At 36.8% G+C, this 24,713-nt stretch overlaps 2 protein-coding genes across 10 annotated transcripts in view; one reads left to right on the top strand and one right to left on the bottom strand.

Moving 5' to 3' along the window:
- The window catches only part of LOC131426967 (tetratricopeptide repeat protein 39C-like), a 38,704-nt gene extending 29,324 nt beyond the window's left edge, over positions 1-9,380 (top strand). For all 9 annotated transcript variants that reach the window (XM_058589797.1, XM_058589788.1, XM_058589795.1 and 6 more), the window contains 3 exons: positions 788-1,157; positions 2,846-2,997; positions 4,263-9,380. In XM_058589797.1, coding sequence (XP_058445780.1) covers positions 788-1,157; positions 2,846-2,997; positions 4,263-4,902 — 1,162 coding nt within the window. In that variant the 3' untranslated portion in view covers positions 4,903-9,380. The remainder of the gene's footprint in view (positions 1-787; positions 1,158-2,845; positions 2,998-4,262) is intronic.
- Positions 9,381-16,819: 7,439 nt separating this feature from the next.
- LOC131430390 (solute carrier family 35 member G1) lies at positions 16,820-20,073 on the bottom strand. The gene is made up of 3 exons (XM_058595325.1): positions 19,829-20,073; positions 19,326-19,656; positions 16,820-19,169 (listed from the first exon to the last, which is right to left on the bottom strand). The coding sequence occupies exons 2-3, from the start codon at positions 19,529-19,531 to the stop codon at positions 18,335-18,337; spliced, it is 1,041 nt and encodes a 346-aa protein (XP_058451308.1). The 5' UTR covers positions 19,532-19,656; positions 19,829-20,073; the 3' UTR covers positions 16,820-18,334.
- Positions 20,074-24,713: the final 4,640 nt, after the last annotated feature.

Below are 24,713 nucleotides of genomic sequence, written 5' to 3'. Positions count from 1 at the left end.
CCATTGGTTCTTCGAGCTTGAGCAATGACACAAGAATGAATTTTGAACGAGTTTAAACTTGCTGAAATAGCTTAACATTGCGATTTGTCGAATACGCCACTTATACCACTATGTCTTCGGAACCGGAAGTGATCTCCGAACTTGATCAATGAAGCAATAGTAACTTTCTAAATATCCTACCCAGGCAACCAGTATCAGTTCTAAATATCATAACCAGGCAACTAATAATGGCTGTAAAATAGCCTTTTCTGAGCACCGAGATTTCTTATAGCTCTACACACCGCTGAGTACTCAGTAATCAACTCGGCAAAAGATAAAGTATTCATTTTTTTTTATTATAAACATCCAATCGGGGATCGACAGTTCATTATATTCCCGTATAAATATACCAAAAATATACATTACTTTACTTATGATTCGAGTACGTACAATTGTAAAATATACAATTCGGACTAACGTATTGAATGCCTACAATCTTTTGTAGGTCGAGACTTCTTGAAGACTTACTTGATGATGACCCAATATTGTACTACTAAACGGAGCTCTGATGTGTTCGGTGTGATTATGTTCAGTAAAACGATCGCTTGACAAGATAAACTTTCGGGAAAAGTCTTTTTCCTATAAGTTGGGAAAAGTTTATTTGTAGATATGTACATTCAACTAAACACAGCAGATGCACATTGAGAGACGTGGTTCAAAACTACAAAAGGAAATGTACAACATCTTCTTCCGGCTTCAGCATCATGGCATAGCTAATTTTGTTTATGTATTTTTATATATCTTGCAGGCAAATCGATGCAGAGGATATTCGTCGCCTGATGGGTGCTGCGAGCTTTGGTTATGGCGTTTTTCAGCTCAGCATTTCCCTGCTTCCGCCCAGTCTGTTGAAATTGATCAGCTTTTTGGGCTTTGAAGGTGATCGCACAATGGGAATTGCCTGTCTGATGCATTCCAGAACCAGTGTGGACATGAGAGCCCCTCTTTCAACGTTGGCACTGCTGTGGTATTTCACCATTGTCACTCCTTTCTTCGCCATGGATGGATCCAATTTGCAGCACGAAATCTGTTCCGCACAAGAGCTGATTGAGGAAGCGAGCGATCAGTTCGAGAAATCTTCCCTCTTTCTATTTTTCAAGGGACGAGTCGCGAGATTGAAGGTGAGCCGGGATTACGATTTATTGTGATTGTAAAAATGCTAATGTTAAAAAAGCCATATTAGTACGGAATGTAATGTGTTTCAGTCGCACAAATTAAAATTCAGAATGGTCCAGTGTTTATGAAATATTATGACCTATTATCAATGTGCTTGAAAATATGTTATATAATACAAGGTGTGAAATATTTGAATCACTTTAGAGAAAAGACTGAAAATCTTCAACAATTATCAACCCGTAGGTATATAAAACTTTGATCCAGTACCATTTTAACTTTTCGGAGAGCGCGTCAAAAAAAGTGGCGCTTTATAATTGGTACACCCAAAAGCTCTTAATCTTAATCGGACCTTTTTCTAAGGGCATTTTCGAAAAACAAAGTTTAAGATTATTAAAGACAACATTCGAGCCGAAATGGCAGATATCTTCTTCTTCTGGATGGCACCACTTCACTTCAGATAACGTCGGATGTTGGTTAAATATCCAGCAAATTTTCGTTTATAGTCCAATGGACTTTTGGACTTTACTTTCATGTTGGGTCAGTCATTGTGAACCAGTTCGCTCAGTAATAATGTAATTTTATTGAACCTTTCGTTAATACAAGGTAGGAAGGAAGCAAACATCTGTTTACATTCAGCATATAATGATTTCTTGTTTCAATTGACTATAATGCTTCGTGAGATGAAGCAAAAACTAAATAAGCAATAGTTCTAAGTAGTTTTTTTTGTCCCGGGTTGGCGGTTCAATGCATAGGACGCTGGTCTTACAAGCCAGTTGTCGTATGCTCGAGCCCCGACCTGGAAGGGTTCTTAGTGTCAGTAGGATCCCTAGTACTAGTCATGATTCTGTACACTAAGAATCGGCTGCGAAGTCTATTGAAACAGAAAGGCCAAATTCCACAAAAGGAATGTAATGCCAAGACTTTGCTCTAAGTAGTTTTTACTTTCTTATTTTAAGAATCACTGGATATGAAGCAAAATTCGTTCATACTGTAACGAATAACGTTTCAAACATAAACAATTATTGTCATAGTTACGACGCATCTGGCGATCAGCCACATGTTGTTTTGTTTCAAATAAATGTAACTGACAGTGAACCGAGCTCATCGAGGGGTCCTATTCAAGTGATACAAAACCACTCTATCTTGAGTTTATCTTTGGTAAAACGGTAATCGTAATAATAGAAGAAAAAAATGGAATCTGTTGAGAATTTTCCAAGTTATACAAACTGCTACATTCAGATTGGGGACCTCGTGATTTCTTACATACATATTCAGTTCTTAAGAACTATTAGGTTTTACACGAACATGACATGACCTTAAAAAAGTAAATGGATGAACGTCGTTTGACAACAATCAGTGCTAAGACTGAACGATGAACGATGAATTGAGTTGATATTTGACAGCTGTTTGTTTACACAGGAATGCAGTTGAATGACAATGGAATAACATGAAGCAGAGTGGAATGATATGGATTGAACATGTAACCAAACCACTGATAGCTGTCAAAAAATTTTTATCCAATTCTTTTATTTGTGGTTATGTCAATTTCTTGTAAAACCTAATAGATGTAAACTAAAATTTTAATTCGTGAAATTGAAAATGTGAACAAACCAATGAACTTTATTCATTCATGATTTAATTCAATGAATTTCAATGGGTCAATTGTAAAAATTTCTATTGCTCTATTTTTCAGTCTGACATCACGGAGGCAATACAGTCTTACGAAATGGCGTACCGATCGTCTCCACAACGAGAGATTAAGCTACTCTGTCTGCACGAAATCGGATGGTGCAGATTGATTCAGTTGGAGTACGGAAGTGCAATGAATAATTTCAAAGATTTGCGGTATGGCTATCCTATATAAACGTTGTGAATTAGGTTTTACACGAATATGTCATAAACCTCTCAGAATAAGCTGAATGTAGTAAATTTATTTAGCTATCAAACTTGATCATTACTCATTCATTCGTAACGACATCTTGGAAAATCAAATTGGGTTTTGCACGATCATGACATTAGGTTTTTTATCGTCACTGCTAACCTCAATCGGATGAACACATTGCAAACAGAGATTTTTTTGTTTGTCTGTTAGCAAATTAGATGATACCATTTACGGTCCGTATTGCCTAAATAAAGTGTTAAAACATGTGTTCACGATTGGATACGGTTTATTATTGAGATTTATTAAATAAAAGTGACTAGTTGCAAAGTGTTAAGATGATTGTTTTAGATGTGCTCTTCGATTTTTGTTTAAGCTTGTTTGTAAACAGTACCGCTGAACTGTCAAGGATGAATGCGAATTCATTTGTGATGACGTCACGATAAAAAATCTAATAACCTCACATAATTCACGATAAAAAATCTAATTAGGTTTTGCACGATGACGACACAAATGAACTGCCGATGAATCAAGTTCATCTTTGACAGTTGCCGTGTACTTGTTTTGTTTTGAAAAAATGACGAAAAAGTGCCTGTTTAAAACGTATTCCATAGTGAAAATAACTAAAAAAATTGCCCTGTATGTGATTCCAGCATCAAGGAGCGATATATGTATGAATCTGTTGAGTGTGAGGCGACTTGCAATTTTTACATTCGAACGATGAACTTCTGATGAACTTTTAAACTGTAAACAAGTACACGTCGACTGTCAAAAAAAGTTCATTCTGTTCATTTTTGTGAGGTTATGTCATGTTCGTGCAAAACCTAATTAGGTTTTACACAATGACGCCACAAATTAACTGCCGATGAATCAAGCTCATCTTTGACAGCTGCCGGTGGTTTGTTTTGTTTTGCGACTCCAAATTAAAAATTGAAAAATGACGAAAAAGTACCTGTGAAAAAACGTGTTCCAAACTGAAAAAAACTAAAAAGATTGCCCTGTTCCTGTATACCAAACCATTTGTATGCAGATGACAATCCTGCCACCGGGGTGATATAAACAAACCAGTTGTAACTGTCAAATATGAACAAACGGGTTAATTCGTGACGTCATCTTGCAAAACCTGATTACATGCTTTTAATTTCGAACAAAAGTATGTAATTGGGTAAACCTTTTATAATAGCTGGCAAAAAACATTTACCAAGCCATTATTCGTTTTCTTATCTTTCAGGCGATGTAGTCAATTTTCGAAAAGTTTTTACGCCTACTTAACCACCATCTGCCAAGGTGCGCATGGCTACTTCGACGAACTCATCAAATGGCGAACAGAAATCTCCGGCTTGCTAAGTCGATCCAGTCAGAAGGAGTCACAAATAGAGAAGTACATTTTCCGGAGATGTCACAAGATACCGACGGCCGAGTCGGAAACAAAAAAGTATGATTGTCAGTATTGGAAGCTGTTAGTTTATGAAATGCTGTTTATGTGGAATGCACTGAACAGCTGCACCCGTGTGACGTTAACAACCATTATAGAGGACTGTGATAAACCAATGTCAGAATTGAATGAGCCATCACACGGGCTAGGTAGATTGATTCTAGGAGCTAGTTTAGTTTGTGAAAAGCGAATCGACGCGGCCATCGAAGCGTACCGAGAATGTATTGCAATGCGAGAGGGAGAACTTGAGCAGGATATTCACATATCGGCATTTGCGCATTATGAATTGGCCGTGCTGCTGTTACAGAAAGCGGATCAGGAACTGAAAATGGAAGCGAAACAATTGTTGCTTACTGCTCAGCAAAACTATCGCGGTTATGATTTCGATAATCGAATAAACGTTAGGATACACTCTTTGCTTAAAAAGATGGAATAAAGATAGTGATTTAATTTAATTTGTTTTCTAGATCATGTTGCTATAAGATTGTTACAATTTATTGTTAGTGATTTCTATCGGTATAGCAATTAGCCGTACACCGTGACGGCAGCGATTGCATAATGTGATAATTCATCCGGTGATGAACAAAGTTCATAATTGACATCTTTCGGAGATTTGTTTACATTTAATGTTACATGCCACTCATCCCAACATTCATTCCAGTAAAACCTAGCTGCCTCAATGATGCATCGTTACTCAACTCTTTCGAAGTTTGACAATACATGGCTTTGGCAGTAAAAGCTGATCGATTTTGACATATCGAAAGGATCATTTCACCGAAAGGGTCATTTTGACGAAAGTGAGGTAAAAAATTAAATAGAGTGGTATTTTTGCAGCAGTAACTACGTTTCTCGCGTCGTGTATACTTATTTTCGGCTCCGTGTCGATACGGCATGTTTTTTTGTTCACTGGGAGCCAGATCTGGACTATGTGGTGGATGAGAAAGCAATTCGAAGTGTAATTCGTCCAATTTAACCATCGTTGCCATCGACTAGTGAATCGATGCATTGTTTTGGTAAAATAGTGTTTTTTTTCTTCGACATAGAAATATTTTGGCATTCAAGAGATCTTACAACGCTGTGTAGTATTCGATATTAAAGTTTTTTCCTTTCTCAAGATAGTCGATGAAGATTTTACCATATGCATCCCAAAATACTGAAACCACAACCTTCCCAGCTGACTATTGTTCTTTTGGACATTTCGGACGTAGTTCACCGGCTGCAACTCACTTAGATGATGATCAATTGATACCAGAGTGGATCCATGTTTCATCCATTGTCACACATATACGCAAAAAACCCCACATTAAAAAAAAACTTTCTCATGGTCAAGTTCATTAATAATTGTAAACATACTACATTCTGATATCTTTAGGGCCTCAGCTATCTAACGCAATTTTACTTTATGATTAGATATAACCATTTTGGGGAATTTTGATGTTTTCTAAAGTAACCATCTCAATTAGACAACCAGAACGATTACCATTATCGGTGTCTTTACGACCACATTTAAATTCAGTAAGCCAATATCAAATGGTTCTTTTCGATGGAGCAGGGAAAACACTTTGAAGCAATTGTTGAGCTAGTACAGTAAATTTTATCATCAAGAAACAATGATATATTAATACACGAAATTGTTTTGCATCCATCGATTTGAAACATTTAAGGCCATCGTCCAAGTACCATGCGCGCGGATGGTTTTAGGATAATTTCGATTGAAAATTTGAAAAATTTTCCAAAGCCGAAAACATACAGACCTTTGAAAAGCTTTTATCTATCTGCAGGGCAAAAATGACTGAAAAATTCGGAGGATTTTCCGAGTCTTATCAAAAATAGTACTGAAAAAATGAGCTTTTTTGTGATCTTTCAATTATTTGAAAAAATAATTCGATGATATGAAATTTTGTTAAAAAAAAAACGCCCTTATTCTGAATAACGACGTATTGATTTTTCGATCGAATGTGGTTCGATCGAATCATAGCTACGTTTGATTTTGCTAGCGTTATGGGGAATACAAATGAAATACGAGCGAAAAAACGATACGACGTTATTAAGAATAAGGGCGAAAACCTTATGCTGGCAACAAGGATCACATTCGGACACATTTTTGGAAAACCTTTTCACGCTTTTCATGGAAAATCAACGAATTTCATATAACCGATTTCGTTGAAACTTTTGAAATTCGTGGATTTTCTATGAAAAGCGTGAAAATGAATGTAATCTTTGTAGCCATCATTAGGTTTATTCGAATAAAAAAAATTATGTCATCGCTTTATTTTTCCAGATAATTGTGAAAGATCACAAAAACACTCATTTTTCAGAGTTATCTTTGATAAGACTCGGAAAATTCTCCGAATTTTTCAGCCATTTTTACCCTGCAAATAGATAAAAGCTTTTCAAAGGTATGTATGTTTTTAGTTTCGGCAAATTTTTCAAAATTTCCGTCGAAAATTTCCAAAAACCACCCGCGTGCATGGTACTTGGACGATGGCCTTAAATTTCAGCGAAACTAGTCCAAATGGTTCATGATCCGAGAGCTTTTAATCCTGGTGTATTATCATAACATGGAAATTTGATGTTTTTACAGAATCATGAATTATTTTGCTCATTTGTAGAATCGGAACTTTGCCCGTGCAAAAGTTCGAATACTAAGCATTTAGAGCGCTGCAAGTGGGATTACACTTGAACGCGTAAAAAACCCAGTTTTTGTGTTAACGATTGTATCTTTTTAAGTAATATATCTTTTTTGTCTGTGATGTTAGGATAATAAGAAAACTGATTGCTAAATTTAGAGAAAACAAATTTCACAAATAAAACAAAAACAATTAAACAATTGTTCAGCCGCTGTCGCTGCGTCATCGCCTGCAACTCCAGTATGTTTATGCTCGCCAGTATTTTTTCACTTCCGTCCAAGCGCACGCAGGGATGTAGCCACTTGTTCGTCGGTCTTCTTCTTTAGCTTCCCTTGAAGCTTCTCAGGGTCTGATTGTGCCGATCTTTGAACCTACACACTTCTGAACGAAGCTGCTTCACTATTTTTGACATCACGGTTAGATTTCGACTGATAGAGCTGACAAACTTTGTCTGTTGACTTATGGGTTACTATGATTGATGCTGCATGGGTAGTTTCGTCAGTACGGGTGACGAACCTTAGCTCTAACCCTTGCTATAAGGTTCTGCACATCTTTCGATTTTTTTTGCATATCAATCCAACCATTCCTCATTCATACCATACATAGTTTTAAGAAAGTACTCTTTCATAATGACCAGTATTTTTCTGTTGCGCGCAGTTCCGGAGTGTTTAAGGGGTGCAGATCTTTCGGCACGAAATCGACATCATTCGCCTTATACCACTCTAGTACGATCTTCATGTAGTGGCATGATGTCAATTCCGACCAGAAGATCGTCGGAACATCGTGATCCTTCAGGAGAGGGAGAAGGCGCTTTTGGAGCCATTCTTTCAAACACACCTATCCATTAATGGTGTTTGTGGGTACGAAATGTGTCTTGCGCTTTCCGAAAGTACATATCTCTTGCCAAATTGAGAACTTCTTGTCGAACCTCGACATTTTATGTATCCGAGGGTTATCCGAAACATCACACTTATCCTTATCCGTCACATACAGGCAGAGATGGCATTTCACTAGATTGATACACCAGGGCGTAGGTTTCAATTAAACACTGTGGATACATTTTTTCTGCTCCACACAAAGAGGAAAGCGCACTTCTTCTCAGTGTCCAGACAGACAGACTTTGAGTGCGTACTTGTGTTGAAAGAAGCTGGTGCGAGAGAATAACATTCTCTTCGCACGAATCGCTCTCACGTGCTCTCGCCTAAATACACCCAAGTGATCTTTGGCGCGTGATGGTGAGCGAACACTTCTATGAACTTCAATTAATAGTGAGTAGAATTGAAAAATTTGCAATGAAAACCGAAAATTTTACGATAAATTGTTTTATTTTGCTGATTTTGCGTGGGAGAAATTTTGTTTACTCTTCGTCACATAGAGGAGATGGACATCTCTGCATACAGGTTTTCTGGTATCTGATTGAAGTCCGATATCACGTATGCCTCGGCATCTTTGTACATTTTTTAAGAATGAAGAACTAGAATCACAGCACATTCGGGATTGCAAATTTTATGTAGTTATACTTACCAATGGAACCAAATTGATAGAAAAAAAAACTTAAATTGCAAAAATGACTTTTTACTAATTTTGCAAGTGCATTTCTATTACCACAAGATAGCGCTTTTAACGTTTATGACAATTCTCTAGTGATGTTTCATTTGTGATGTCACTCAACTAAGAATTTTTCGGTTTCACTTACGGGGTAAGAAACGAATGAAATAAAGCTATATCAACCGTCCGTAAGGTTCGTACGTGGTTATCAGCAAAATAAATGACATAACTGGAAGATCGTAACCTTTTTTCCCATCATTAGTTTCAACCAACTAAGCAAGTGCAGATTCAAACGTGTCCATAATAGCGCATATCCATGGGATGAGAGATTAGTGATTATAGTTTTGAATTTCAAACATTAGTTTTAGGATTTGACAACTAGAATATTATGGCACTGACAATAGGATGACTTTACGTCACCGGTGTTCATCAAATTGAATATATTTTCAAAAACAATTTACAGTTGTCAAAATTTAACTACATTGTGCTTACATATTACCGATGAGCAGGAATTACGGCAAATAACTTATAAGAAAAAAGCTTAAGGATTAAGAAAAATAATAACAATAAATTGATAGATTAGTATAAGAGTTTCAATAAAGATGAAGAGACGGTGAAGCATTCTGATATTAAATCAATAAACAACCTTTTGGTGAAAGCTACTACAGATAAACTAAGTCGAACAGCATAGAATTGTATTGTTGTAATTAATAAATGTCAGATAAATATATTGAAATGGGACGTAACCGTGATTTCTTTTATTCCGAACTTGTCGCTCAATTAAAACATGTTTTATTGTTTTAATGCGTTTTTTAATAATTGAAGGAAGTGTCGAATCTTTACCTAGGATCCTAACATGAATGTCGTGTATAAATATTAAGGTATTCAATGTACCAATATTTGTTATATTGGTTAGTTATAGTTGTTTTGCCAGAAACCATCGATGCTGTACTTGAACTGATGATGCAAGATCGTCATATGACATACCGTGAGATAGAGACATCCTTGGGCATTAGTTCCACACGCGTGCATTTGATATTGTTTAATATTGTAAAATCAACAGACACATTGTAGTCCTAATGATAATTTCTAATACTAAGTAAAAAATTCGCTTGAATTATTTTCTGTGAAAGGTTGAAGTCAAATCCAGATGATACACGATAGAACGATCTTTGCAAGCCTATAACGGCACCGTTTGTTCCATAGTTGGTGCGACGTAGAGGTAGTCGAAGAAAGGCGTCGTTACGGAGAGCACGGGGACGAACATTGATATTAACCTCACGGAGCAAAGCGGGGTAGTCAATCCTATCATTCAAAATATCAACTATCATCAAAGCTCGCGACAGCTCTCGTCGTACTTGTAGTGTGTCCCAATCCCAATCAGCAATCTGCGACTTTCATAGCTCGGCAGTTGATGTGGATTATCCCAAGGTAATCGTCGAAGAACAAAACGTACGAATCTACGTTGTATAGATTCTATTCTATGAGCTCCATTGAGGTAGAGTGGGTTCCAGACTACTGAGCAATATTCCAAAGTAGAGCGAGCGAGTGTACAGTATATAGTCTTCAGGCAGTAAATATCATTGAAGTGCTTAGCCATTCTAAATATGAATCCCAAACAGCGCAAAGCTTTCGCAACAATGTAGTTAATGTGCTGTTTGAATGATAACTGCTCATCGAGAAAGACACCAAGATCACTGACGCATGTCGATCTACTAATCATGAATCCTTCAAGATAATATTCGAATTTGAACGGTAACTCTTTCCTTGTGAACGTAATGGTGGAGCACTTTTCGGGATTCACTATCATATGATTGGTTTTGCACCAATTCGCAAAGATTCCCAATTGCCGTTGAAAGAATGCCGCATCTTCTGAGCTGCGGATGGTATTATAGATCTTGAGGTCATCAGCGAAAGAAACTCGTGGTCCATCCAGACAAAGATTTACATCATTGAAGTACAGTAAGAAAATCAAAGGGCCAAGATGACTTCCCTGTGGAATTCCAGACGTTGCAACAAATTCTTCGGATTGATTTTATCGAAAACAGAAGAGAGATCTGTATAGATAACGTCCGTCTGCAACCCGTCTGACATAGCGTTTGTTATGTAAGATGTAAAAGATACGAGGTTGGTAGCTGTTGAACGCTTCGACATAAACCTGTGTTGAGTATCATCAATGTACTGCTTGCAATGGATAAAAATTTGAGTCAGAATGACTTTTTCGAACAATTTAGGAATTGCGCTAAGAGAAATTATACCGCGGTAGTTGTTCATATTGCTTTTGGCGCCTTGCTAGTAAACCGGATACATGAACGAAGCTTTCCATAAATCCGGAAACACTGCTGTAGTTAATGAGATTCTGAATAAACGATATAGTGGTGATATTATTCCAGCAGAACATTTTTTCAAAATAACTGCCGGTATGCCATCTGGTCCTGCAGAACTCGAAGACTTCAATCCAGCGATAGCCATCTGTACCGAATTCACGTCTATGTCAATGGAGTGCAAAAAGCAATTAGATACCGGAACGTTGATTGCCGCTCGTTCGATTTGCTGTGGGGATAATGCTTCAGTAGAGAAAACACGGGCGAATTGTTCCGAAAAGAGCTAGCAAATTTCTTGAGTACTCGAACCGGTACGCTCACCGAATCGCATTAACGATGGTAATCCAAATTCCTTCCTTTGCTCATTCACGTGCTTCCAGAAAGCTTTTGGGTTAGACTTCATCCTATGTTGTACCTTCTTTAAATAATTGGCATGGCAGCGCTTGACGGTTTTCTTGTATATTGCATGAACACCTAGCAGTAAAAAAGGTTTGTTTCCGTTGGATCCCTCACAATTAGACAGAGGAAAAAAAGGAAAGGAAAGAAAATGTTATAAAAATACGATCGCGGTGCATCACCCGACATATTTACGATCGTAACAGGTGACGAATCATGGATATATACGTATAAGCCGAAAACAAAACAGCAATCGACTGTGTGGGTGTTCCAAGGCGAGCTATATTCAACGAAAGTTGTTCGCGCACGAAGCACTTCTAAGCAAATGGTCGCCAGTTTTTCCGGAAGAACGAGCAATGTGGCAACTGTGCTGCTTGGGCAACGTAAGACGGTCAATTCTGAATGATACACAACCATTTGTTTGCCGGAAGTCTTGGACAAATTCACAAAGCGAATCCAGCGCCTTTTTGACCGGCATAAACGTCGAATTGATGGGTCATCCCTGCCCTGACTTGGCACTCAATGATTTCTTTTTATTCCTGCATATCAAGAAATTTCGTGGTCAACGATTTTCGATGCCAGAAGATGCTGTTAAAGCATTCAAAAACTATGTTTTGAGGTACCATCTTCACAGCGGCAAAAATGCTTTTCTGTTTGATTCGAACGTATGCAAAAGTTGTCGATCATCTGGGAGAATACTTTGAAAAACAATAAAACCATTTTCACTTAAAAATGTTTGTTTCTATTCGCTATTCCTGAAATAAAGGTAGTGGCCCTCGTATATAGAATCAAGCTAGCAAAAAACGGGTACTCTTCCTCTGTAAGGAAGTTCTTGTGTTGTTTCTAGTTACGCAGACTTCAAGTTTGCGTGGTTTTTCAATCAATATTTCATGTGAGGTCATACAAAACATTGATTGTCTTCAATGGTTTTGAGTATGGGGATCAAAGATTATCTTTCACGTGCAATCCAATTGTAAAGACTGTCCCAGAAAGTATGGACGCAACCAAAAACCGCTGTCATTTCGCAATGGTTCAGAATCTGTCAATTTTTATGGCTGCATCCTGTTCTTTATACTCTTCCCTAACCACTTGTGCAGTTGTTAATTCGTTTTCATTAGTTTGTTTCGAAATGCGTAAACTTTCAGCAGAACAACGTCGAAAAATTGTGTACAAATGGTGCACAGAACGCGGACTGTCACTGAGAAATATAGCAAAAATGGAAAGAGTACACACTTAATTTTTAATGCTGAATCTCGGCAAAAAAATGCCGAGATTTGCACAGCCGATAGATCGGTAATCATCTCAGCAAAATAATAATTACTGAGAATCTCGGCAATACCAAGTTTGTTAACTGTCAATTATTGCCGAACTTGTCAGCAGCAATTTTGCTGTTAACGATCATGATCGATTAATGAATTGCCGAGTCATCAGTAATCGAAGGTAGAAAGGATTTTTCTTTATTATCGTATGAAATAAATATCACAAAAGCTAAGATTGGGGGAAAAGGGTGTTTTATTGATGTCCATTTTAATGCAGTATACAAAAAAGCAAAACAAACCTCTAAAGAAAACATCACGGTTAAAGAAAATTATTTCCAGTGCTCTTCAATGCATTTACCTGAAAATAAGAAGACTTTTGTAAGTATATATGAACAGCAGAATTTTTTATTTCACTTATCTTCTCAAGAAATATAAGAATCACTTATCTCATCCGATGTAAATTATTTTCCCGCTCCACCAGCAATGGCTACGTGGTGTTTTGCAAATTCGACAAGAGACATTAAATGACAAGTGCTTCACCGAGTTTCAGTAAAAGCTATCACACTGTTCGAAATCTCGGCAAACGGATTTGCTGATTTCGGTATATTTGTTGTTTTCTGACAAGCTCAGCATAATATTATTCCAAACTTCGGCAAAAGAACGCGCTCAACCGAGATATCAGAATAATACAATAACGAATTTCGGAAAGAGCATATGGATTACTGAACAATCAGTAAAATGTCGTGTTGCCGATTTAATTCGGTATTTCATCATGCCGAGCTCAAGAATCTGTTTTAAGTGTGTAAGTGATAAAGCCGTGCGAAATGCAATCAGGAAGTTCGGTGAGGATAACAGCTTTGAGGATAAACCGAAAACGGATCGAAAAAAAGGTCCTGCTAACCCTCAGTTGGATAAACGTATACTGAAGGCGTTCGAGCAAAAGAATGAGGTTTTAGTTCGGGATGTGGCCAAAAAAGTGGGCACTTCGAAGTCAAATGTTCTTCGTGCTAAAGAACGTTTGAACGACGATACGACCTGCCACTCGTCTATTGAAACTGTATCGCAAATTTAACTACCCCTCAGTAACTGGTAATGTCAAAACGAAATTGCCTGAAAAACTATTGAAACTGGCAACACAAGATTATTGATTTTAAATAACAGTTACCAACCTTGATTATTGCATATTGGAGACTTGAGAAATGTAAACAAAAAAAACTGCCTCGAGTGGAATTATCATTTATTTTAATCGGGTAGAGGTCTTCGTTACACACTTAAATTTTATAGCTGAGTCTCGGCAAAAATATGGGGGGTTATTTTTTCGCATATCCCCCAAAGTTTTGTCTCAAGGACGCTTTAAGCCCCGAGTTTGGTGTTTTCCCTTATAATCGCGAGTGCTCTGATAAAGTCGCTTTTTATAAAGCGAAACATTCAAGCTATTTATTCAATATTTTTACTTGCAAGTGGTTCCACACTTCTTCGAAGATTATCCATTTTTTCACTAGAGAATTTCATCAGAAAATAATCGCGCAATGCGAAGCGAAAATGTTACGCGGCAATAAATGACAGGTGTTGTGCTGAATCTCGGCAACAGCTAGCGCATATTCCGAAATCTCGGCAAACGTCTCTGCTGATGTCGGCATATCTGTTGTCTGCTGATAAATTCAGCAAGCAATTATTGATCAGTTTCGGCATTTTATTATACCGAGCTCAAGAAATGGTTTTAAGTGTTTAAGGCTAGCTGGTGCTCGAACATATTAAAAATGACTTCCACACAATTCAATACTCATGGATGTTTGTTAAATAGTTCAACGTAACCATACTTAGATCTATAATGACTATCTGCTATGTAAATGAGTTTTTAATTGGTGTTAAGTTTTGCAGTCATTCAATCCGTCATTACAAAACTTTTTATCAGTTCGATCATCAGAATTTAGTATTGAAAGCATATTTGTTATTTTCTAATGACTTTCTAAAGTAAAACCATTTCAATTCACCCCTTGTTCCAAATCGTTCAACCCTCGTTGCTAATCAGCATACATGACAGTATTTTAAGCAAAAGTGATTTGTTTTGGAAACTCGACTGGATATTTCTAAAAAGAAAGACCATCATCATGGATGAGTTAGATGACTATACTGCAGATAAAGCAAATGAGTAGCTGTGAATGATATAGGATGACACCTTTCTGTCGCAACACTACTTCTAGTACCAGATTTGGTTATTGTACTATTGTGGTCGGCGCAAATCTAAAAAGAACGTTGAAACAAAATTTAAATTTATATAAAAGACTCACAACTTTCTCAAATGATTTGTTTATTTATTATAGCGCTCATTGGTAACTAGTTCATAGCAACTTAAACAGTGTTGCTCAAGAAAATTATTTTCATGATTATCGAGGGGTCGCTATATTCATGGTAACTGGCGGTAAATCACTCACGAACAGTTTTTGTTCAGATTTTTCTTCGGAGTGCCTGGTCGTGTCATCGGTTTGAATCTTCGAACCTATAAGAAGCAGAAACAACCAAAACGTAGTCCAAACCAAGATCAGGCCGAGGGTTCGAAAGCTGTACAATACGATTCTTCCTGGAAATTTGAACTGCATAATCATGGACGACGAAACCTACGTGAAACTCGATTACAAATCCTTGCCGGGACCACAATATTACACGGTGCGAGAAGGACAAGTGTTAAACCAGTCCGAGACATCGATTGAAGTCGAAAAATTTGGTAAGAAAGCTATGGTCTGGCCAGCAATTTGTAGCTGCGGTGAGAGTTCGAAACCCTTCATCACCACCGCTTCAATGAACAGCGAAATATACATCAAGGAATGCTTACAAAAACGACTTCTACCCATGATTCGAAGCCACAAGGATCCTGCTGTCTTCTGGCAAGATCTTGCTTCTTGCCGCTACTCGAAATCAACGGTAGAATTGTATACTACCGAAAATGTCACTTTCGTCCCAAAAGACATGAATCCACCAAATTGCCCACAACTTCGACCAATTGAGGAATTTTGGGCATTAACGAAGACACATCTTAGGAAACATGTCTCGGCAGCTGAAACCATGCAACAGTTCGAAGAAGATTGGAAAAAGTGTCAAAACTTGTCGTCAAGAAGTCTGTACGGAATTTAATGAGGAACGGTCGCAAGAAGGTACGCCAGCAAGTCTACAATGGCTAAGTAGCAAATTTTGAGAATAACATTCTGTTGTTGTAGTATCAGTATATCGAATAAAATTTGAATATCTAAGACTTGTGAATTATTTACAGCGAAATCAAAGTGCGTCCATACTTTCTGGGACAGTCTTTAGCGATGTCGAGCAAAGAGATAAATCCAGCGCACTTGGTCTTGATGGGGGTGCAGGAATTCGTATTTTTTCTCCCGTATATAAAATCTTCATATTGAAGTTATCGCAAAGGTCATAAATCAAAGTTGATCTGCTATCATGGTGAAGACAAACTCATCCCGTACCGTGTAAGTTCAAGTCTCCTAAAACTAACGTCGAAAGCGACTTCGTTTTGATCTTTATGCCTGTCGGGTGGTTTTGAAGTTCAATATGAACTGTTTGGTTCAGACGAGTTGAAGACGAACCGTAAAGAACCCCGTTATCAGATGATTTTCCCTTCGGAATTTGGCCAATTTCATTTTGGGGTTTGGATATCTAGTTTGTGCAAAAGTGCACATGACATATTTAATTTCTTTTACGTTTCGCCTTCGACTCATCAATACATTGCCAGATAATGTTTTACTGTCAATGCGACTTCGCGGATCAACACCATCCGCCAAGCAGTCGCTCGCGCCGGAATGCAATGTCGTATCGAAAGAAAACGAAGCCCCCAAAAGACTACTATCTGTTGGTGGTCAGTATGTCGTCAATTGGTTTCGTTTTTTTTTCGACACGACAGAAAAGACATTGCATTTCGGTGCAAACATAAGTGTGTTGCAAATTGAAAAAACTTTACGTCTGCTTAAAGGATCATGCAGATCCGCCAAGACGCAGTGACAGGACAACATAATCTGCTAATGCACTGATGAGCTGAAGGCGAAATGTAAAAGAAATTCAAATGTTGGTCTAGATTTATTAACCAACTTCATAATGCAAACAGGAGAAAATTTTCCGAAATCGAAAGAAATTAAAAAAAGAGCTTATAATTAAAGGTTTTCTCTATTTTTTCTAACAAAGTAGGTTAACCACGATTTGAAGTATTTGATAGATGTATCTAATATCATATAGATTTTTCATTAATGTTACAGTTTACATCGTATCTCGACAAAGCTTAAATATTTTTGGTTTGTAATTTCTTAAATACTGCTTTGCATCGATGCGTGACTAGCTTTAGGTATCACTTTTTTTTACCCACAACATAACGTGTTTCAATATCATAAATTATTTATATAGATTTGATCTGCGACGTAACAAGCTACGTTAACAAAATTGATGATAGCTAACTTAAGTTGATTGTAATTTAAAAACACATTCATGAGATCAATTATCAGCAATAATCACATTTGTTGTTACGTAAAATATTCCGTTATTTAACCTTTTGGTAACATTTCGTTTACTTGTTTCTTTGTGGGCTTGAATGGCGTTCAAACTTTACAGTTAACATAAAAAAGTTATCCTAGTATAAGGTTGTTTTTTACTTTACTTTTAATACAACATCTATTAATTCCTCAGGCGTTTATCTGAGTTTATCATGGTACCCAATTAAAAGTCTTTAAATCTATGTATAAACGTGTAAGCTTACGCAGCTCTGACGCTCTTTATGCTTGCAATCAAGAGATTAGATTTGTATATGCCTAATTAAAGGTTAAGAGTGGCACAAATTGAGTATTCATGTGAAATTCTATCTAAGAATGGTTTTTTTTCTACACAGAGGAGGGTCTGTGCATTTTCTTTCACAATCCTAAGACCTAACAATATCAATAGATGACTTGGATTTTCAGAGCCCAGCTTGAGGTGCGATATCAGAGAGATTTTCTAAATTACGAATTATATCTGAAAAACAGATTTGGTCGAAATAGAACTGAGTTCACCTAGCTTACTTTGTAATGGAACCTAATTATCTGGAGTGGAAATAAAAAGAAAAATATATTTTTGGTCGATTAAGTAGTTAACTAAACCGAAATATGTAGTGGCTTTCAAGAACTGTGGTTTTGGACGCAGACAATAATTTCCAACATCTACAATCCCGCGTACGATAACGTGAATGATAACGATAAACATCTAAAATCCCAGGAAAAAAATCAAAACCGATGTTCTCTTTTTGACAGATACACCACAAATTTACATGATTAGTTCCTAGTTGTCATAAAAACTGTTAGATATTACTCAAGATAATTTGAGTACAAGTAGGACTGCCCGGCTGCTATTTCACTCACGCGAGATTTGTAATTCTCATAACTATTCAACGTGTTCACAGTTGGTTATGATTCTGATAAAAATCATTACGTTTGTTTTAAAACATCTGCGGTGGTGTGCATAGGTATGTTTGCAGTATATCTCGTATCATTATTTTCTTTGTTTTAATAGCACATTGCCGTGAATATGTCATTAGGCCGGAGCACGATCTATTAGCCTATATTTACAGATAAGATTATGATCTTGGGTTTGGTGCTTTGATGTGTGTATGCAAGCAAATTGTTCTCATCCGTGCATTTATTTTTCTATTGAAACGAATAGTGGAAGCTTAAAACTCTTCCACTAACTATCTAATCCAAAACCAAAAAGAACAGTTTTTTCCTTAGCTCCGAGTCTCTTGGAAGGGCTAGTGCCCACTTCCGTAGTGCAGACAAAACAACCGAACTGACAACAAGTAGTGCTCCCAGTATCGAGTAAACGCTAGGCGTTTCTTCGAAGAACATAATCTGCCAAATAAAGGCAAACACGATATCGGCTGATCGAGCTACGGCAACTGGTCCGGCCTGTTCGTACTGTAGAGCAAGGGTTAGTAAAATTTGTCCACCAAAACTGAACAGTGCCAACGCTATAACCAGCAGTCTATCGGAGCCACATAACGGCCAACATAAAGCCCCCAAATAATAGCAAACTATCAAAGTGTAAATCAGTGCAAATGCTCCAAAGTTGGTCATAATAACAGAAAAATGCAACCCTTTAAGGGCCCGTAGCAAAACATAAGCATTTGCTCCGAAAAGCGTCGATGAAAGGGCTGCCACCGGGCCCCAAACATCGTAGTTCGATACGACCTGTTCGTCGGCGACGTTATGCACTCCATATCCGAACAGGAATGGAGGCCTGGTAATTAGTACCACTCCGATCAATGTTAGGAATATCGTTAACACGTTAAACATCCCACAAGATTCCCTTAAAAATAGCCGCGCGAAAATGGCAACAAATACTGGTGTGGAAAATATAATCACCGAAGCGTCTGCCAGCGGCATATGGCGAAACGCGTAGAAGCTCAGCATTAGTCCGGTCGTACCGACGAAACATCGAAGAACCAATATTATCCTCTTACCTTTAGGAAAGAAACTTTCTTCTTTGTAAATCGCAATCGGTATTGACGGAAGCAGGACGCCGATGAATCTGAAATTAATTTTTTATTTCAATGAGGTTTACATTCAAAATCAGTTTTATTTGAGAATCTTTTTTTAATTTCATTTGAAAAACTGTAATTTTTTAAACTATGGTTTAAACATATTTAATAGCGAAAATCACAAAATTCTTCGCTGTATAGCTTACCTGAATGTGGCCAGTTCAATCGGGTTGATGTCGACCAGTCCCTTTACAATCACTGAACATAACGAAAAGAACAAAGATGAAATTGTTGCAAGAATGATTCCCAAATAGGGACATGAGCACTGGCTCCAAGGGAACAACGATTGATGACGAACGCTTCCCTGAAGCACTCCACCAACTAGCTGCTGCAATTCCAAGTGTTCCGGCATTGTTCCCGTTATCCGTGATATATTAGCCCACACGCTAACCGAAATTGTCGACGATCCGACAGCGCGAGCGAAATGATTATAATCAAGCACCGCAAACTACTGACTAGTACGTTTTCTGGCAAAGACTGAAAATATGAGAGCTTAGATATTTTCGTTCTTAAAAAATGAAAATATGATAGACATTTAATTTCAGATTCGTACATATTTCCATAAAGCAAATAAACCTTTACTTTATTTTATATCACAGTCGAAATTATACCTAAGGCATAATTTATGTTAAAACAAGAAAGCACTTACCCTCATTTGGGAGGCATTTCCATTCGTGGTCTACGGAAAAATTTTCTACAAGTTTGACTGGTTCCAAGCCTACGATTGCCCGTAAACCGTCCAACCAGGTTCAACTTTAATCGTATTAACTCTATCAATAATTTTTCTCAGACATCACATTCGACTATTTTACTATTTTTCATAGTTTTGTGAATTTACAAATTTTACGATCTGGAATCTTGATTTTCTTCATTTGACAGCTATAAATTTTCCAGAAGCCTATGCAGCGCAAAGATAATCCTCAATTTCGTACACGAAACCGTAAAACATTTTAATTTTAACTATTTTCTACCTCATAGCAGGGTTCCGTTCACACTCTTTGAACATAACTCATGATTTTAATTGCAATTATCCACCCATCTGACACCGGTATGTGAGCACCAGCCATTTGAAAGTATACCGATTACGTTGAGCCCCTTGCGTTTCGAGCCCCAAACACTGCGATGTTTTGATACTCATCGCGACTCTCAAATTGTGAAAATTATCTCCACTTGATGTCCCAAAACACTGTCTGCTGTATTTCAGTTATTGTGAGAGAGTCGACCCAAAATTCACTAACTTTTGTGTACTAAACAAGGTAAACGAGTAAAACAAATGTATTATTGTTTGTTTGTTTACGTTGCAATCAGCTGATTTTGAAGTTCCGATTTTGATCTCATCAAGATGGCGTCGTGACAGGGGGCCGCAATTATCCATAAACTGGAACAATATGATAAATCCTTCCTATCGAATTTAAGAATGCAAGAATACATCGTTTTTCATTGTCGTTTCTAGATCCGGTTTTTAAACCATGAATCTTCCATCATAGATGATATCAATATAAATTCAGCGGTTTCAATTATGCTAAGTGAGAAGTTTTACATAAATACATCAAAATTGTTCTATATTGACTCCAAACCGATCAAAATGGAACGGTTTATAATCTTTTTCTGTGCTTCCAATTTAAAAGATTGAAAAATGACAAATGAACATTTCTTTATTTTGAGCGCAAGGAACTCAAAATTTGGGGTAAACTCAGTCAAACTGCCGCAAAATATTTTCTTCCTAAATTGAGTAAAACCAAGGGGCAAATCACTCTAAACTCTAGACAATCTCATACTAATAAACTCATGTCATTCCAAAACAATTTTCTCTAATCTCTTTTAATCCCAACTAGTCTAGATAAATTTGGGTAATTTAAAACTAATCCAACCTAGTTTTGCCTAATCTTGTTTGGAGTGTATCTGTCATTCGAGCTCCCACGCAGAGATGCCATTTATACAGATTTATCTGTATTATACAGATTTTTACATGCGCATACAGATTTAATACAGAGTACAGATTTTATACAAATTTCTCAACTTAAATACAGATTTATACAGATACCACAAAAAGTAAGAAAGAAATAATGAAACTTTTCCGTCTGAGCGTGTTTGATTACCCATATTCAAATGAAATTTTTTTCGTGCAGCGTCATGAAACTTTATTGTCAGACTGAAAAGTTGTATGACCTGACTTGACGTTGCGTAATGGGCGTTTGAATTCCATGTTTGAATTCCAAGTCATCATTTTCAAACGAAAAAAGTATATGGATTTACAATTCAATTATGGTTGATAACAAAAACAATTAAATTTCGTCGTTGAATGTTCATGTCCGTGCAGCAAGGACTTACTATATAAAGGAATGCTCTTTGCATCTGCCATTCTATAACAATAATCTAATGGAATAACATCTTCAAACATCATTTTATTTTCGAAATTTCCTTTCTGAATACAGATAAATACAGATTTTTTATACAAAACAATACAGGTTTTCTATGAAAAATATTTGGCATCTCTGCTCCCACGTTCACAGCTTCTTATGTCAAAATAATGCTTTTCCAGATTTCGGCTAAACTTCTCTAATCCCATTCTAATCCAGCGAGATCCCTGCTAAACTTTTTTACTCCCGGTAAAACTTGTTTGAGTTCAGACAAAGTTTAGAGTGATTTGCCCCTTGAGTAAAACCAACTCAAATTTTGACAGCTTCGTCCCTTAACTCAAAAATGAGTAGAAGGGCGGTAACTCAAGTTTAGACTACATGCACTTTTATGAAATTGAGTGATGTATCACTCAATTTTGGGTAATGTTCAATGAGGGTGTACGAAACTTCTAAACTATCTAATATTAAGTACTTTCCACCTAATTTCGGGGTTCAATAGCGACGAAAATTATTTTCGTCATTACTAATGATGACTATGTAATGATATTTCAAATTTGCATAGAAAACTCGTCATTACTGCACCATACACGTTCATTAAAATAATATTATTTTTTAGTAATGAAATTTTAAATGACTCGTGTAAGGTTCGCTAATAACCTTATATTACACATAGAAAAAAATATTGTAAAACAATAAAAATTCCATGTAACTCTAATGAATTGCTTGGTTGATATAGAGACAATTACAATTCTGGTTTAATTCAACCAATGTTTTTATGAAACATTCATCATTTGTTAGAAACAACCGTATTTTACAAGCAGAAAATTATTTTAAAATAAATATACGAGGTCTGTTCAAAAAGTTCCCGGAATTTTTTAATTGCGCGCGTCTGGAGAGTCCGGTGGTCAATTTTTTTAATTGTGTTGGTACATATGTCCCTAATGTATGGTGAAATTTTCAGCTGTATTCATTGTTTACATTCTGTCTTGTAGCGGCTGGTGTAGACGTGTTTTTTTGAGCTCGGCGATTTTTGTCTTGGTGATGTTGGGTGCTTCCACGTGGACGATTGTGCTTTTGTTTCGACATCATAACCGTACACCCATGTTTCATCACCAGTTATGACCCTTTCAAGTAAAGTCGTTTAACAGCTCCTGAGCGATGGTAATGCGTTTGTTTTTTTGATCAAAAATTCTGCAGTTTTGGAACGAATTTTGCTGCCACTCTTTTCATGAAAAAATATGATGGCATGAGCCAACTGATATGCCAACTTCATCTACAACTTCTCTAATAGTGATTCGGCGATCATCCATAATCATTTTTTCCACTTTTCCCACATTTTCATCGATTATTGACGTGCTGGGTCGACCGGAGCGTTCGTCGTCTTCAACGTCTTCGCGGCCATCTTGGAAACGCTTATACCACTCGTAAACACTTGTTTTTTTCATAGCAGACTCACCGTAGGCTCTCTGTAACATTTCGCACACTTGGTTACACTTTATTTCATTTTTCACGCAAAATTTAATACAAATTCTTCAATTCTTCCATTTTTAAACTAACAAAAATCGCCGAGCTCAAAAAAACACGTCTACACCAGCCGCTACAAGACAGAATGTAAACAATGAATACAGCTGAAAATTTCACCATACATTAGGGACATATGTACCAACACAATAAAGAAAAAATTTTGACCACCGGACTCTCCAGACGCGCGCAATTAAAAAATTCCGGGAACTTTTTGAACAGACCTCGTATTATTACACGTAGAAATATGCCAGTTGTTTAAATAAACGATTAGTTTCCCTACAAACCACAAAATAGTGTTTTTAAACCGAGATATTCCCGATTCAAACAAAATATGCTTGCTAGAAACTAAAATATGGTTGTTCCAAACAAATTTTAGTTACTTCAAACACTTTTTTGATGAATCAAACCAATTAATTGAATACGGTTTACTTAATTTAAAATCGAAAGAAAAGAATAAAAAAACTCAAAACTAAGCAATAAAAAGTCAAATAATAGATAGCTTTCATTTTCTGCTTGACGCTGATTGTGCAAGAATTTTTCGATTGCGTTTCGAATTAGATTACGTTTACACGTTTGTCGTTTACACTGCAGTTTACACATGTGTCTCACTAGGTTATATTGAAATTATGTGTTTCACTAGATTCGAAACTATTGATTCAAGTATAACTACACTCCATCTAGCAAATGATGTTCGCTAATCGGAATGACTGGCAGATGGTTGAATCACAGACTAACAGACAGGACACTCAAATTAGATTCGTCAATCATTTTAACGGTCATTTCGAATATTCCTTTATTTGGGACAGTACTCACCTGTGTCATGATGGCGCCACGTTACCCTATCAAAAATATCCTTTCTGTCATCTAGACTGTGTTTATTTTTTTCATTTACCAACAGAGTTGCCATTCATACAGAATTACTTGTAATGTATTGATTTGTCTACGTCCATGCGAATTTCATGCAGGATACAGATTTAATACATATTGCCAAAACTATATACATAATTGTGCTACTTCTCATCCTCCAACGCAGTACAAAATCGAACCCGTTTTGTTACAATATTTACTTGCTTCTGGTCTACCGCCACTTAATTTCGGATGAAAATTACCAACACAATAAAAAATAATCTAGATGAGCAACGTTGAGAAAAATAAATGGTTACCTTCCAAGATCGCTGAAAAAGTTAAGTATATTATCAACGTAATCCAATAATTTATTGTGATGATTCATTTTCAAATATTATGATGAAATCAGGCATCCCTGCAAGCAGCTGATCGGTGTTGACAAACGAGGGGAAACCAACTAGTAAAAAAACTTTCACATAACACAAGGGGTGTACCGATAGTAAATAGTTCGCGCAGTACAATATAGGTGGAACTAGTGAATCACGAAAAATTATTTTGATAAGAATTTACTCATACTGTCATGTCTGTTAGTCTGTGGTTGAATATCATTAAGTAGACGAAGAATTTTTTTCTGGTGTTTTCTCAATAATCGTCGATGGTTTTGTCGATCTCTTCATTTAAATGACTATCAAACGTCAATGTACTTTTTACATTAGATTTAGATATTGCAATGCCTTTTGATGCATGCTTCACCCAACGAGTACTCCAATTGAGGTCCCAATTTTTAATTCCGGCTGTATTTTA

The sequence above is a fragment of the Malaya genurostris genome, chromosome 2 (assembly GCF_030247185.1).
Source record: "Malaya genurostris strain Urasoe2022 chromosome 2, Malgen_1.1, whole genome shotgun sequence".
NCBI lineage: Eukaryota > Metazoa > Arthropoda > Insecta > Diptera > Culicidae > Malaya > Malaya genurostris.
The sequence above is the reverse complement of the archived record's forward strand: the minus strand, read 5'-3'. Positions and strand labels throughout refer to the sequence as shown.